The sequence below is a fragment of the Phocoena phocoena genome, chromosome 15 (genome assembly GCF_963924675.1).
Source record: "Phocoena phocoena chromosome 15, mPhoPho1.1, whole genome shotgun sequence".
NCBI lineage: Eukaryota > Metazoa > Chordata > Mammalia > Artiodactyla > Phocoenidae > Phocoena > Phocoena phocoena.
The window spans coordinates 31,818,512-31,835,910 of NC_089233.1; the positions used below are offsets into that span (position 1 = coordinate 31,818,512).

Consider the following 17,399-nt stretch of genomic DNA (forward strand, 5'->3'; position numbering starts at 1 on the left):
TTTTTTTTTTCTTTTCCTCCTGCTAGAAATAGCCCTCATCAAGTGTATTCCATCATGATTAATTAAGATCAACAGTATTGCCCTGTCCAAACAGATGATGCAAGCTATGATTAAGGAGTTAAAGATCAAAGAACAAACAGCCCCTTCACCCAACTCTGGTCTGTTCCTGAGTCCTATACATCCCTGTAACCTTGTTTTCTCTCCTAACCCATTTAGTCAACAATGAAAGGTGTTAAACTTAACCAAGAGGAGAACTGTAAAACAAAATAGGCACAATAGAGCATTCCCCTTGACTTTGACCCTTGAATCTTTTCTCCTCCCTATTTTTTCCACCTCTCCTCTTCCTGAACTTGACTGACAGATCTCAAGGCTTGCAATCTCTTTAATGCACTGCTGGATAGTTATCAGAATGGGATCACTAACACTCCTGCACAAGAGGCACGATAAAATAGAAAAATCTCTAACTTTTCCAACCATACCTTTACAGAAGTTAAAGGTGAAAACTGTTACATGTCCAATCTGTTCCTGAAGTCATGTACCCCTCCCTTGTCCTCACCCTATAGAATTCCAACCTCGCCTTGAGTTACCAAGTTCAGATGGTCCCTGAAGCATATTAGCCGAGTCAAGTCTTTTGCTCTATTTGAGTCACTTAAGCTATTTTCTTTTTAATAGTTCAAAGTTGAGAATTTAACAGTGTGTAAGAATTTACCCTGTAGGCAAAAGAAATTGGGCATATGGGTGAAAGTAAGCCTTGGAGTATTTGGTGAATTAACTGAATCCTGGAACTCGTGAGAGGGGAAGAAGGGGTTAAATGGGGCCAGGTTATTAAGAGGCATGAGTACCATATCGGACTTTAATTGTAGGTGCTTCATTAAAAATTATTGAATGAATGAATATTTATAAGACAAAGGCTGGAGAGTGTCACCTGGAATAACTTATAATGTTCCTTTGGAAGAAATCTTAGTCACCAAGAGCTTTGCTTATTTAATTAATTTACTTGCATATTTCTTTATTTTATTCTTAATAGCTAATTTAGATTTGAGAAAATGCTCGAGACGTTAGAAGCCGGACACAGTGTCCAGTTTGAATTTGGTTTGTAGAATATGGCAACTGATTGGACTGTAGGAGTTTGGGAAATTCTTGAGATTGAGTTCCAGTTCAGTCGTATCTACTCTGTGTGAGAAATCTCTCAATCTCACTCAACACACACACACACACACACACACACACACACACACATTTTTGGTCATATTTATCCATCAGTAAAATAGAAGATATCTTTGGGCAATTCGAAGTAATTTGGAAAATGTGTGCTTCTTATTCTTAATTTTGACTCAGGTCTCTATCAAAGTCTCATCAAAATGGGTTCTGAGAAGTAGATTCTTTTTTTCCCCACTTTTAAAAAAATTCTTTTCCATGATGGTTTATTACAGGATACTGAATATAGTTCCCTGTGCTATACAGCAGGACCTTGTTGTTCATTTATTATATGTATACCAGTTTACAGCCGCTAGCCCCAAACTCCCCATCCAATCCTCCTCCACCCCCTTCCCCTTGGCAACCACCCGTCTGTTCTCTATGTCTGTGAGTCTGTTTTTATTTCAAACATAGGTTCATTTGTGTCATATTTAGATTCCGTATATGAGTGACATCATATGGTATTTGTTTTTCTCTTTCTGACTTACTTTGCTTAGTATGATCATCTCCATGTCCATCCATTAGCTGCAAATGGCATTATTTCATCCTTTTTTATGGCTGAGTAGTATTCCATTGTATATACATACCACATCTTTATCCATTCTTCTGTCAGTGGACACTTAGGTTGCTTCCATGTCTTGGCTATTGTAAATAGTGCTGCTATGAACATAGGGGTGCATGTATCTTTTTGAATTATAGTTTTGTCTGGATATATGCCCATGAGTGGGATTGCTGGATCATATGGCAACTCTAGTTTTAGTTTTTTGAGGGACCTCCATACTGTTCTCTATAGTGGCTGCACCAATGTACATTCCCACCAACAGTATGGGAGCGTTCTCTTTCTGAGAAGTGGATTCTTATATCATGTGAGTTCTCCTGAGATTTTTTCTCTCCCCTGATAATAATAATGGCTAAAGGATACAGTTTTGTGTCAAGCACAACCTACCTTTCCCTAGGCGGGGTCTCATTTCTTTCTCTAAACAACCTTATGAGATATGTTTCATTGCTCTGCCCATTTTTCAGATAAGGAAACTGAGTTTCATAGAGGCAAGTGGCAGATCAGATGTGTTGAGTTTATGTAAATGATTTTTATCCTCATTGGTCAGCTGGGCGTTAAGCAGTCAGTGTCATCTGGGGCATCAGTCAAGGAGAGAGGTTCAGAAAAATGTATGGCCCTGGGATTTAAGGAGAGTGCCTCAAGGTGAGACATGAAAGTGGTACAAGAGACACGCGTAGCTCTTCAAGTTTACGGTGTTTTCCTCTGTCCACACTCCCACCTACCCAACCCACACTACATCTCAAATACTCTCATTCTCAAGCAGAGACATGGATTTGATTACATTGGTTCTGAAATGCCCCCAGGCTTTCAATGAAGTCTTTCTTTTTCTTTTTTTTTTTCAGCAACAATATATACATTTTTTTTCTTTTTCCCCCGTTACATTTGGAAATCTGTCAGTAGAGAAACATTGTCCCAGTGGAGAGCCATGCCAGGGAGTCAGAAAAATGTACATATCTGTTGAGTTAGATCACTCAAAAGTCCTGAACCTGCCCTTTCCCCCTCTGAAGGCAGGAATGTCAAGACCATCTTCTTCCTGCAGGAGCCCTTTCCCCCCAAACCCACCAAATTTATCAGGCTGTAGAAAGTACCTGGAACAAGAATAATCACAATGGCAATAACGATAAGCTCTCTTGTACCCCAGATGCGTGAGAAGCATAGCGCCATGGGTTTTACTTATTGTATCATTTACTTCTCTTCATAGCCTGTGGGGGGGGGGGGGGTGGTTTCATTTATCCTATTTTTATCATATGAGGAAACTTTGGTTCCTGAATGTTACTGAGTGTTACTTTTATATCCAGGAGAAGCAATGAGTTAACAAATAAAAACTTGATTAGAGACAGGCTGCCATCTCTGAGATGATAGTATGATGTTAGAGCTCGGCTTTCAAAAGCCTAGGGTCACCCAGAGATATAATGGGAGACCCAGGCTTTGATACCAGATCAGTCAGACTCCGAGCAAATGCCATGGACCCTGATAAGATTACAAATCCAGTTATCATCCCTCAGGTGTTATGAAATCCGTACTTGTAGAAAATAGGTGAAAAGTTCATAGTAGGGCATCTGCAGAGCATGGGTTGGCCAAACGTTTGTTTGGGCTTTCCTGTAACCCAATAAATAATTATTTGAAGAGTCTTCCTTTTCACCGATCAGTGGTCATTCTGGCTTACACACAGGATGGGACAGTGGAGGGTCATGGTTTTTCAGTGTGGGATCACCACTTCTGTGAACAAATAAACACAGTGACTCTAAGTGTTGCCTTTCCTGTGTTGGGAAGGAAACATTTTCTTTCTACCCTTCTAGGTCCTGTGGCTGGTCTAACAATACAAATGAAATAAGGCAGATTAAAAGGAGAAAAACAAATTTAATTACATACTACACACAAAGTATACAATTTAATGAGTTCGGACATATGTATATACCACCGAAACCATCACCCAGATCAAAATAGTGAACCCCCAAGGGTTTCCTGGTGGCCTTCTGTAGTCCTCCCCTGTTCTACCCCCATCCCCACCCTGGCCCTAGGTCATCACCGATCTGCTTCCTATTCTTACAGTCAATCCCATATCCTGGTGGGTATTCTTGCATCCAACTGTATTTTACTTATTATATTTTGTTTTTCCCACTCTGTGTGTGGAAGACAAGTAAACAACACCCAGAAGTTTGGCTGGATGCACTCCTGGCCTTCTGAGCAGCCCCTGGGTGCAAGGCTTCCCTTGAGTGGCATCTGGACACCACCCCTACTCCCAACGTCTTTGCATGGCACTGTCTCTTATTGATGGTTTCCAAATCCCCAAGAGTCAACACACCAGGCTTACAGGACAGAGAGGAGAGTGATGGAGAGAGAGAGCCTTTGAGAGCAGCCCCTCCCGAGGTAAGGAGCACAGCTGTTCGGTGGATGTGTTCCTGGAACTCACATGATGTACGGTACACAGTTTCACATGAATCATTTACCGCTATGCTCGCAAAAGGCTTTAAAAAAAAGAACATACATATGGCATGTCACTCTTTCCCCGTAGTACCATCCTCCTTTATTTCAGAGCATGATTTCTCCAGAAGTGAAGCGGTCTTGGAGGTAGTGAATTTAAACAGTTTGGCATTGGATTAGGCCCTGATTTAAAGTTTTATTTTTAATATTAAAAAGAGGAGTGTTACTTTTATATCCAGGAGAAGCAATGAGTTAACAAATAAAAACTTGATTAGAGACAGGCTGCCATCTCTGAGATGATAGTATGATGTTAGAGCTCGGCTTTCAAAAGCCTAAAACCCAGTCAGTGGGTCATTAGCTCAGCAGGCAGTCAAACTAAATAAGAGCGATTTCGGGATGGGCAATGTCTGTGGTCTTCATTTTTTCAAGGTTTCAAAAATTAGCTGAGCACTTTCCCAGATGGAGAGAATACGTATTCTTAATGGCTACGGTCATGGTTATGTTGAGTAAATTAAATTTCAGTGATGCTTTGGAGTCTTACAGGCAGTGTTTCTTCCCCAATTTTACTAGCACACGACGTGAAGAGAAAAGTTTGGAGAAGAAATGAAGTATTCTAGTATTACTCAGTTCATGTCTGGGATGAAGTTTTCATTTTAATCATGCCATTAAGCCCCAAGGCTGGAATTCAAGGTCATGGATTATAGCATGCATGCACTTGTCGTTTTCATCTACATATAGGGACATTCTCCTCTTTTGGCAATGCCACACTCCTATGCCCTGATGGGTTGTTCCTTGTCTTATACGATAAGAATGGAAACCTCTATGAGGATGCTAATCCAAACTTGGCCAATCGGAGCACCCCAACCCTCCCAGGCACAGTGATTGGTCCAAGGAGGACCAATCAGAATCCTTGCCTGGCTTTTGCTATGTCTTCACTACATGGTTTCACTGTGTGAGCAAGAAGCCATAAGTTTAGCTGGTTTTTCTAAGATGAAGCAACATAGGTTCAAGGCTGCCAGATGGCAACTACCCCACCAAACGGAGGGAGCAATTGGAAGTATGAAAAAATATATGAGGGCTAAACAATGTGAAACAGAGCGGAGGGATGGAGAAAGATAGAGCTCTGACAGCATCGCATACTGGTGGAGTCAGGCATGCCTAAAGTCAGGGCTTGATATTTCTTGCTGTTGTTGAGCCAATCTGAGTTGGGTTTCTGCCCCTGCAACTGAAAGGATCTACGCTAATCTCACATTATACGGAAAGTCTTTCCCCCAGGTAGTCTGAGTTTGGGATAAAAGACTGACCTCCCAAGGGAAATCATGCTCTCCATTTTAGTATTGATACTTTAACTTTCCCAACTTTTGAGTTCTCTTGGAGATTAGAAAGTACCTTTCAGCATCATTTTGGGTTGACAGGGCAGTTAAAAGAGTACAGACGTTGGAATCCTTTAGACCTGGGTTGGAATCCTGGATTTTTCAGCTAACTGCTTGGGTGGGTCGCTTCCTCTTTTTGAGCCCCAGGCTCCTCGTATGTAAAATGAGGATGGGTTAGTAATAGTTCGCAGAGTATGGCAACCCGGCCCACCTAGATAATTAAATCAGAACCCCTGGGAATGAAGTTTAGGCATGGATTTTTGGCAAAAGCATCCCACCTGATTCTACTGTGCAGCTGGCTATAAGAACCTCTAGAGATGATGAGATCTAAGGCAGGAGCTCTCAAAGTCTAGGCTGACTCAACACTAGCCACCGAAGTTCCAAAGCTCTGTGGAGGGTGGGTTTTGGTACCTATCAGACTTTGTGGGGGTTTTTTTGGCTTTATTTAATTTATTTTTTTAAAACATATTCTTTTTGATGTGGACCATTTTTAAAGTCTTTATTGAATTTGTTACAGTATTGCTTCTGTTTTATGATTTGGGTTTTTGGTCGCAAGGCACGTGGGATCTTAGCTCCCCGACCAGGGATTGAACCTGCACCCCCTGCACTGGAAGGCAAAGTCTTAACCACTGGACCGCCAGAGAAGTCCCCATTCTGCTTTACTTTAAATCCTCTAAACCAGGAAGGAACAGAACTTCCTAGATGGTAATATATTGAGGCTAATGAAGGAGAAAAGGAGGGGTGAATATTTAGTGCACATCTTCTATGTTCAGAGCAGTTTATGTGCATTTTCTTACCCTTTTCTCACAACTGCCCTTCAAGGTAATTCTATTTTTCTCTATTTTACTAACAAGGAAGGGGGGCTTCATTTGGTTAAGTGCGTTGGCCCACAACCAAGTGTAGGCGCTGAGATTCACACTTGGGGTAGAGTGGCTCTAATGCTGTGTTGCCTGGCATTGGGGGGGGGTGTGCATTTGCGGATCTGCAAACCCAAAGCAGAGTCTTCCGGGTTGTTTTCTGGGTGGCGTGCATGCAGACTCCAGAGCGCTGTGACGGTTTCCAAGAACAGTTTCAATAGGTGAGCATTCTCCCTGGTTCTCCAAATTCAACCTAGCTTGGAACTCCCTCCTGCCATTAAAAAATCCAATGTCTCACTTTTTAACATGGGGTTCGATTTTTGTTGCCAAGTGGGAGGTGAGTGACTTTTCCAGAACCAAACCTCTCAGTGCTACACACCGCATTTAATTCTCACCAAAACCCTTTCGTTTCACCCACATGAAAATTGAGCCCCAGAGGGGCTGATTAAGTTGCCTAAGTTTGCACAGTTGGGAAGAAGATAGATGATAACAGAGTTGAAATGTCGATGGAGAGAAATTTTTAAAAAGAGGCAAAAGACCTCTCTACCCACTGAATTCTGCTGTCCGTGTTTCCATTCGGGCTACTGCATGTCTAAGTCTCTCAGAGCAAATGGAAGTCACTATTGTTTGCTTATATCAGCTTTCATGAGTCATTCTTTTTCTAAGTGATGGAAAAAATGATAAAAAGAAAGGAGGATTTTTTTCTTCTACCAGGTAGGGCACAAACAATTTTGAATTTCAATCTCAGAAGACTGCAACTGACATTGAAAGTTTTGTGGGTTTTTCATTTTTCCTTCTTACCTCCTTTTCTCACGAAGCAAAAGCTTGTGCTCTGTCTCTCGATGTCTCTCGGTCTTTAGGGGGAGAGGGGAAGAACAGGGCTTGGGAAAAAAAGGAAATAGTCCAAAGAACAATGCGTCATCTAGTCATGCAGTTGAGGAAAATAAAACAGGGAAGAGCAGCAGCAAGCCAGTTAGCTGACAGGCCTGTCCCGCTGAGCGGCAGTGTCCCCTGGTGCTGAAATCCTACTTACAGTAATGAATTTCCCTGCCGCTCCGCAGCCTAGGAGTGTTTGGGGGAGACAAAAGTCAAGCTGTACGCAGTGCCTCTGACCTGTTTTTCAGTTCCGGACAACTTCCTGGTGTGGCTGCAGAGAGTTTGCCTTTCCGGATGTGAGCATGAGGGTTCCGTGCGCTGATCTGAAATTGCTATCTGCTTTTTTTTTTTTTTTTTTAATTCTCCTTTAAGGGTTACTGGAGTCTGCGTGCTTTCCAACCGTCACCTGCCCGCAGCACCACCGTGACCCTACTTCTTGGGTCTCCGCTCTTCTGTTTTCTACCCGCGGTCCTGTTGTTTCTTATTTCTTAGAGGCTGGGGAATTCTCTTGCTCTCCCTGGCTTTTTGCCTCACGCAGGCAACGCACCATCTGCCTGCCTCAGTCAGAGAGCTGGGATGTCAAAGTCACAGGCACGGGCTGGGGACCCTGAGGATAATCGTGGGAGGGTGGTCTGCACTCTCAGAGGCGGACTCTGGGACCATCCTGATTTCCACCTTTTGAACAAGTGTAGGAAGTCATGGCCAAGTTACTTACCTGGGATGCCGCAAGGATTAAGTGCCAAGTGTCTGTAAAGTATTGTTCAGCATGGAGCAGCGAGAACTTTGGAGCCAGATAGCCGATGCCCAAGGCTTGGCTGCACCATGTAGAGCCGTATCCCTTGGGCATCACCAGGTTTGCTTAAGCTTCTGCCCCCTGGTGGGTAGAGCGGGTAATAACAGTACCTACCTTGCCAGCTCTTGAGGATTAAATGAGATCATAGTAACTATGATGTTGATAAGTTCCATTTGCTGATTGCTTCCTCTGCCAGTATCTATGTGCTTTACAAGAACTAGCATATATATTTATGGTCCACTAATGGGTATATTGTAGCTATGCTAATGCATAAAAATAAACATATCACATATTATAAAGCTTTTGGTATCCACGTGTGTATACAAAGAGATTTATTTTGGATGTATAAACTGTATAGATTATACATACATCTGTATGTGTAATTGTGTTACATATCATATAGATATGGAATATGTATTATTTGAATCTATGCGATATATATGGACACAGATAAATTATACAGAGAGATATAGAAATGATTTATTACTAAAAAGAAAAAATGCTATATGCCAGGCTAAGTGCTTCACACTTTTGAATGCATATCGTTCTCATAAGAACCCTGTGAGGTGGGTATTATTTATTATCTGCATTTTATAGGGAATGTAACTGAAGCACAGATAGGCTAAGAGACTTTCTGAATGCCTCTCATATACATGTCCATGTATAGACAGTTATGTGTTTATAGTATATAGATTAAATATGTCTGTTTTGTAGACGGGCTGAGATGGTATTCAGACAATGTTAGCTGGTCTTGTTATTTGTTTTATCCTCAATACAAGCTATAACATTTGTTACCTTTAGGGAATGACACCATTAGTTTTAAAAGAACCCTGGGTGTTTTCATCACAATACCACTTTGCTGTCCAGAAGATATTTCCCCTTTGAGAGGGTCGGTAAATTCCCTTCTCTAGGCCAGATACCTGTGATCAAAGCAGCCTGGATTTCCTAGGCCGTAAGAGTCAGAGACACACCTCTGGTTCCCCCACCCCAACTTTCCAGGAGGGTGATTAGGACACAGCATATAAGGTAAGACTGGGCTCTCCTAGGAGACTCCTCAAAGGTGCCCCGGGGCCACTGCTCCTGGTCACCCCCCAAATATCTATTCTTTAGGACTGCAAAAAAGCAATGAGAAACCCTGGCCTTTGGTCCAATATCAAGCATCACGTTAAGCGATTGTACAATGAGAATTTCATATCCCTCAGAGAATACTGCGCCTTGTGAATTTAAATACAAATTTCCTAAATATGTAATATATAGTGTATAACACATAACACCATACATGCACACACATGTATCATCCAGCAATGAATAAAAAACAGAAAAAACACCTTCGTTTTCCAACAAAAATGATTGTTTTATCTCTTCCCTAGAGAGATTATTTTTTTAGTCCTAATTCTTGACTTTAGGTGTGAAAAAATAATCACAGGCTGTCATGAGAAAGGGTAAGAATATGCGTGGATATATGCACGTGTAGGTCTGTGCTTGTGTATACGTACACTCGTGCACACACGATTGGCTCCGCCGATGTTACAAGGGTCAGATCTGGAGGGAGAACAAGCCATGAACACAATTAGGAAGTTCACTGAAAGATGGGACCTCCAATACTCAACCCTGGGAGTCCTGGAAGCAGATGGGGCCCAGGAATCTGCTTTTTCAACCAGCTCATCAAGTGTTTCTGAGAGAGAACGTCTCTGGATGGTACATTGGAGGGACGTGATCACAGCAGGAAAGGGCTTTTGCTTGTGTGTGCATGAGTGCACGAGCACAAGCACGTGTGCATGGGACAGCAATGTGCTTACTGGAGCTCTGTTTGCAGGAAGAGTAGCTACGTGCCAGGAAGTAGCAACACTCTTTGGGTACCAGCCTAAAGAATCCACGTTGTCGGGATGTTGAGTGGGAAAATGGGACTTAGAATGGTCTAAGCTAATGGAGTCAGATTTGTGATGCATGTTTTTAAAATATTTTTTAAATTTATTTTTTATTTTTGGCTGTGTTGGCTCTTCGTTGCTGTGCACGGGCTTTCTCTAGTTGCGGTGGGTGGGGGCTATTCTTTGTTGCGGTGTGCGGGCTTCTCATTGCGGTGGCCTCTATTGTTGCGGAGCACGGGCTCTAGGCGCGTGGGCTTAAGTAGTGGTGGCTCACGGGCTCTAGAGCGCAGGCTCAGTGGTTGTGGCGCACGGGCTTAGCTGCTCCGCGGCATGTGGGATCTTCCCGGACCGGGGCTCGAACCCGTGTCCCCTGCACCGGCAGGCGGATTCTTAACCACTGCGCCACCAGGGAAGCCCTTTAAAATATTTTTTAACATGGAGAAGGCCTTCCTATTTAATTAAAATACAGTTCTAAGAAAAAAAGTTACAGATGAGATGAGGCTCCGACTACCTCCCAGGCATTGTCCACAAAACAGATAAGTACCAGCCTCTGTTTATACACAAAGCCTGTGCATCGCACCTAGTGGGCATCACCTCATGACCTTCCCCTGGCCCGTTAGCTCACCTCTGCCCACAATCCAGGTGGAGGAGATGGGTGGGCGTCAAGCACTGGCGTCCACTGATCGAGTCTTATAAGAAACCGTTTCACTTCTGCCATCCATTTTTTATTTTCTTTACAACTTGACGTGAAATATACGTGCTTATCTCCGTTTTAGAGAAGAACCTGATTTGGGAGATTCACCTCTATTTATATCCTCCTATTTGGATGGGGCAGGGACTCAGCTGTAAGCCAGCGTTTTAGGAGATGGCCATCATCTCCTCACCATGTGCCAGGATAAAGCTAGGGACTTATTTTTTTTTTGAAATTAATACAGCCTCACATATTTCGTAAGGAGAGTATTAGATGCCCAAGTTCACCATCACCACCACCACCATCAATAATGAGAGAGAATTTTGGGAAGAAGACGCAAGCTTTCCGGCCAACAGTCACTAGACGTGACTTTAGGCGGATCGTAGGACCTTTCCTTATCGTCTTCATTTATACAATCAGGGTAACACTGTCTTCAAAGATCAATGGACATAGAGCAATGGAAGTTGACTTAACTCGTACAGTCCTATGTATAAGGAGTTTACAGAGAAGGGACCACTGAATATACTTGAAATGGTATAATGAATGCTCTGAAGACAACTGCGTTGTGGGGGGGGAAAAAATCAGCCTTTGGCTCGTAGAGCAAGACTCCTAAAATTGCTGAAATTTCCCATTGGGCCAGGAGAACAGGGACCCATTGTGGAATGCTGGACCTGCCACTGGCTTGCTGTGTGGTTCAGATAAATTAACCTCTTGGGTCTCAGTGTCCTCACCTGTAAACAATGAGCTTACAATTTATGAAGTCCCACTGTAAGCCCTTCCCATATATGCTTTTATTCCACATCTCAGTATTAAAGGGTAGGTGGTCTTCTCATCCTGAATTATGGATGAGGAGACTGAGGCACAGAGCTTTGGTTTAACCTGCCCTTGACTGACTGCAGCCGGCAAGGGACCGAATCAGGATTCAAACTCAGAACACCTGCTTCCAGAGCCGGTATTTTCAAAATCTTTGTGTCTTACCAACTTGATAGCAGTATTAAGTAAATAAGGTAGGATTAAGATATTATTAAGGTAACTAAATGGGGTAGATAATCCAACCCTGGTGGGAGCATTAAATAATTAAATGAAATGAGGAACACAAGATTCTTGGTCTTAGTAAGCCCTCAGTAAATGTAAACTCTACCGCTTATTATGTTTTCATCTTCTTCCTACAAGTCTCCCTAACTGTTGTACTAGTAACTGAAAGTTGTACTAATAACTTAACAGATGTTAGCAGATGTTTCATTTGAAATGTACAGTTGTTGTTGCTGTTGTTTTGTTTTAAACCAAAGGCTGATGTTGCCATGCCAGGAAAGAGCTAAGCTTAGTTCTGTTTCTTTCTTAAGCGTCTGTGGTTGGTTCCACCAACTTCTTTGGAAAGATACACGAGGAAGGGGAGCCCCCTGAGCCAGGCAGCCTGTGGCAACCAGGACAGCCCACTGCTCACCTGGGCGGCCCCAACCCATGGCCCCTGGTGGGCACAAGGGCAGCCCTGTGTGGGCGTGATGACTCCACCCCCCCAGGAAACACACAGAAGCCAAAGGACTCAGAACACAACTCATGTGGACCTTTTCAGACTAAGCTTTTATTTTTTGATATTACAAACCAGTTTTCTTTATTCACAAACCACTGTAAGTGATATAAACACTAATTTCTAAAGACAGATATACACATTTTCTGGGTTTGCAGATTGCGTGAGGTGTGTGTTAAGTCACTATATGCCACACATGATAGTAATCTTTTTTCCATAATTCATAATAGCAATAGTTATTTAGATAAATGAAAACATTCCAAATAAATACCGTTTAAAAAAATCCAAAATGTCTGTTTACACCTCTGACATACAGTTTAAAATGACTTATTGGCCTCTTGGAGGAGTGCCTGACAAAAGATTCTGTAACATCAGTTGGCACCCAGGCGGCTCTAGATGATTTTATTAAAACTACATACAATCGTGGGGGAAAGTACAGCTCATCGATGAAAATCAAAACTGCAAATTAATTTTACTTGCACCAACACAGTAAGAATTCTACGTTTGTGATTCCAAATACAATGCAAATTCTGGATTTTGAAATCTGAGGCAAATGGGAGACATCACTCGATTCTCCCGAGCCCTCTGTTCCTTCTACCTTGTTCCCCTTTGGGGTCGGATGCGTTAGCATTTTAGTACATCGTTTCCCTTAAAAACATCAACCAGGCACCCATTGTCATGACACCGTCTTCCAGGTAGGGGGACGAGAATGCCTCAGGGATGCTCTAAAACACCCTCACGCGCCCCCGCCCCCACCAAATCAATCTGGTGAAAAGAACATTATTTTTCTACTTTTGGCCACTAAGCAGTTTTTTTCCCCCGTTTCTCTCTTTTTGCAAGATCACGGTGATCTGTCTTTCTTAGATAGCGAAGCTACAGAAACTCGGTTTTCAAATCTCGTGAAACTTTATTTAATATCCAACCGATCTTACTGCATGCACATAGGATGACAAGAGAAAAGCTGGATCACAAACACTTTTTTTTTTTTTAAGTTTTGTTTGGTTTTTGTCTTAAAGCAGAGTTGTTACAGCAGTTTGGCAGGTTCACAGCGGTGAATTGATAGCTTTACTAAAGTGCATGCCATATGGCCTGCACCGCACACATGGAAATTTTACCTATGGCAGCAAAACTACTGGGGACGACTTGCTGCAGGATATTTTTTTTTTATTTAAATACAAAAACAGGAAGGTCTGTGACACCCAACTTAGATTAACTTTGTAAACAGGACAACATGGAAAGACTTCAAACAGAAGAAGTATACAGACAAACTGCAATTTTTCGGCTGTGTCATTCGGGCCCTGCTTCAGAGGTGGGGGGACTTTGTTCTTTGGGGGATGTTGAGGGTGGACCTACTTTTTTGCTTCCTTCTGACAAGTGTCCTGGGCCTTGGAGACAAAAAAAAAAACAAACTAAAGATACTGATTTGAGAGAATCCTCGGGGACCAGGAGAGATGGGAGGGCGGGCTCTCACGGACTGAAAAATTGCAGGTTGCTTACACGACACGGTCATGTTTCAAAAAGTACCAAGCGGATGAAAGTACCATGATTATCTCTACCCAATGACTGCAATACTTGTAAAATGCTTCTATAAATCCGAATATGATTGATTATCATGTAATTCCATAAAAATTATACGTCTGTCTGTAACAGTTGTTCTACGAGGCTAAAACTAAAGCTTCATATGACTGTTTCTAGAACTTAACGATGCCACTGCACAGATGTAAATTTTATACATTTTTTTTCACTGGTACAAAGAATTTAAGTTTTTATTACTTTCTTTTTTTTGGAAAAAAAGAAAAAAATAGAAACAGTGCTTTTTATCACCTTTTTATTAATGTTATTTTTTTTCCCTCCCATAATATAAAAGTCAGCAATGATATCAATAATTTATTATACTGGAAGAAATATAAAAAGAATGCTTGTGGATGGCCTAACTACCAGTCTTTTGCCTAAATAACTAGCGGCTGGTTAAGAAGCTGAATACCCGGGTGGAATGGTTTAAAGGGTGGGTTTGCACAGCTGCATTCAGCTCGGATGCACAAGTGTTTTATTAGAAGCATCCCCTTAACAACATAACCTTTGGCTTGAACTGACAACGAGTGACTTAGAACCGTCGATATATGGTTGTTGGTGCAGTGTGGGTCGTTTAGATTCATCAGTTACTATTTTTTTTTCTTTCAGCCAAACCCCAGTCCCAACCCCCTCGGTGCCGCCCACCCTTCCCCTTTCATAAAATAAACTAACGCAGATGCAGACGAACATGACTCCTGTAGTCACTTACACGCTTCCCAAGCAGCTGATAGCCCCAGTAGCTTAATATTCAGCATCTATAATTCATTTACATGAGACAGCACTCTGGATATGGCCCTACACCAGTTTTTTGTCATAGCTAGCATCTCCCTAGATCAACCACAAAAACTCCTACAGCCAGCAACCAAACTACGGAACCTTCAGGAAATGAAAGACCCACAATATTAAAATACACAGAACAAAATATCTGAGGTATAAGATAAAAAATGTACTTTTTTTTTTTCCTCTTTTTATTTTTTTTTAGATGCTAAAATGATGCACTGCTGCATGTATTGCAATACCCAGGCCTCGGAAAGCTTCCTTTCTCCCCACATTGGAAGGTTTTTATGGTTTTGTCATTTAGTATGGAGCAAAACGGTTGTATCCCCCTCGGTATATACTAGCCTGCAATGAAGAAAGAACGAGACCCACATCATCAGCATGGCTCCTAGTCTTGGCATCAGTCAAGGGTGCAAAAGCATTCTGAAACAAAGCAATTTAAGGGGTGTGTTTTTTACATTTTCCTTTTGTAACACATGGATCATCAAAAAAAGACTAATGTGAAAAATAGACACTCAGAAACAACCAAGATGGAGGCACCCCCTACCCATCCCAGGTCACTCTTAGAGAACTGAAGATAGGGCCAATCCTGACCTCCCCCAATAGCTCCTTATAACGAAAAATCCCTGTAAAACCAAATTCCGTCGGCCAGCCCTGTGAGCTAAAAGGACTCGGGTACAAATGGACCACTGAAGGATTGGGACTCTCATCTTGTGGGCTTGTTTGATTCATTAACAATACTATGTTCCGTCGGGAAAAGCTCTGTCTACACTCGAGAGGTCGAATGCAGATGACTTACTGAATGTAGTCATTCAACGCTCCTTTCCAACACATTCCCCAAGTGGACTGCGTGTTGAAGCGGAGCTGATTGAATGCAAAATCAGGATGAAAATGTAAATCAGCTTCTCACTTGACTTGGCTGAACCATCTGTATGGAAGTTGCTCTTGAGAGAGGAGTTGTGCAGATGAGTTACTTGATGTCACTAAACTTGTGCAAAATAATAGGTTTCCAAATCATGGCGGAATTTCTACGACCAAGCTCCAGGCAACTGTCTGGCCATGGCGTTAGATGGCTTGGAGGTGGCACTTAACTATTTCCTTTTGCGAAAAGTTTTGGCGATTCAAATGAATGCCTATGGGGATTTAGTTTTAGGAGAAGGACTGATATTCTCGATCCCAAGCAGAAAACTGCATGCCAAAAGCTTTGTAATGATTGCATACGCTCTCACGTGATGGGCACGTCTTACTGTACGTTTTAGTGCATAGAAGTTTGAACAAGTACAGGCAAATTCACCCCCCCACCTCCCAGTGTTGCCCTCCCCCCGCCCCTCCCAAAACAAAAACCCAGACCCCCCCCCCAAAAAAAACAAAAGACAACCCCCAAACTGATTCCTTCTAATTCCTTATGTACTAGGCACACACACAAAGTGTGCCCTTCTCTCTATTTTCTTTCCTGGGCGACTATGACTTTAAACATGAATTGTAATAGGGGAGGAGAGGCAGTCAGATTCTCAGCTCCCTGACAGCAGAGGCCTGGAAGCGTGCGGCTTAGCTCCTCTGAAGTCTGTGCTGGGGCTGGAACCTTGGGGCTATGTGAATGAGCAGCAAGGGAGGGAGAAAAAAAGAAAAAAAAGTTCTGCATTGACACTGCATTCTGTTAGTGATGGATTTAATTATCAAAATGACTAATTATTCCATTAAGGTAAGCGCTCGGCTAGGTGAGACTTGCGAAATGAGAAATATAATAACTTACATGCACTACATTGCCAAGAAATTAAGACATTTATCAAGTTTACCGGGAGGATTAATGTGGCATTTTAGCTGCTGTTAGCAGGAGACAGATTCAATTAAGGGAAAGTGAGAGGACGTCAACCGTCAACCCATCCTAAGGTCCCAGCTGTGGGGAGGGATGGGAGGCAGGAAGAAGTGAGGAAGAGGAGGAATCGGTACTCACCATGGCACCAACGCCGTAGGTGGGGGCTGGAGCAAGTGTGTGGTGGTAGGGGTCGGTAGCATAAACTCGTCCGTAACTGAAAGGAAGGCAGAGGTGAAGATTAATCCATAATATGCAATTATGAAGTAATAATAACAACCATAAAACACAAAATACCAAGACAGTGTGGAGGGGCCCTATTCATCTTGAGAAATAAGAAACATATTCCAATCAGCCCTGTAACATGAGAAAAGTCCATCTTATACAACACATTCCTTTGTCCATTTAACACCGCTGGTGATAAAGGGGTGTGTGTGTGTGCGTTTCCTCTCTCTCGCACACCCCCCGCTACACTGCTCAGGTAGGTACCTCGAAGACGGAGGGAGGCAGAGGAAACAATTTGAAAGACTGGTTTTAAGAAAGCCAGTAACCACAAAGGACAAGCTATAATCAAGAGAAATTGTCCTCTTCTCCTAATACAGCTGTCACCAATCAAGCGAGACAGGGTGGATCAAAAAGAGTGAAGCAACCCAGTCTGTACACTTAGGGTCCAACATCTTAGAATGGGAAAGAACAAATGGATTCAAATAGATGCATCCTTAAAGGATCCGTGGGACCGCCGCCCCACCACTCAAGAATTACAGCCTGATTTGATTTTGGTTCTCTCACCCCAGAACTTCTATCTCATCATCTACAGCCAGGTCCTGGCAAGGGACATGTTTCAAACAATATATTTCTTGATGCCATTTCCTTAACTGAGTTTTTTATTTTCCTCTCTCTCTCTCTCTCTCTCTCTCTCTCTCTCTCCCTCCCATCCTCCTCCCTCCACTTCCCTGACTCCCAGCACAGGTTTTTAGAATAAAAATGTAGAAGGGATGGAAGCCTAATGCATTGGATAGCTACAAAGTGTCTGGAACTGAACAGTGCAACAAATCAGAAATTAGGGTTCAG

General features: G+C 42.5%; 1 protein-coding gene across 11 annotated transcripts in view; it reads right to left on the minus strand.

Moving 5' to 3' along the window:
- Window positions 1-14,802: 14,802 nt before the first annotated feature.
- Window positions 14,803-17,399, minus strand: part of RBFOX1 (RNA binding fox-1 homolog 1) — a 1,090,293-nt gene continuing 1,087,696 nt past the window's right edge. For 8 of the 11 annotated variants that reach the window (XM_065891840.1, XM_065891842.1, XM_065891838.1 and 5 more), the window contains 2 exons: window positions 16,470-16,545; window positions 14,803-14,938 (listed from right to left, as the gene is read on the minus strand). In XM_065891840.1, coding sequence (XP_065747912.1) covers window position 14,938; window positions 16,470-16,545 — 77 coding nt within the window. In that variant the 3' untranslated portion in view covers window positions 14,803-14,937. Of the gene's footprint in view, window positions 14,939-15,956; window positions 16,105-16,469; window positions 16,546-17,399 lie in introns of those variants that run through there. The other 3 variants (XM_065891839.1, XM_065891843.1, XM_065891832.1) reach the window with 2 other exon arrangements.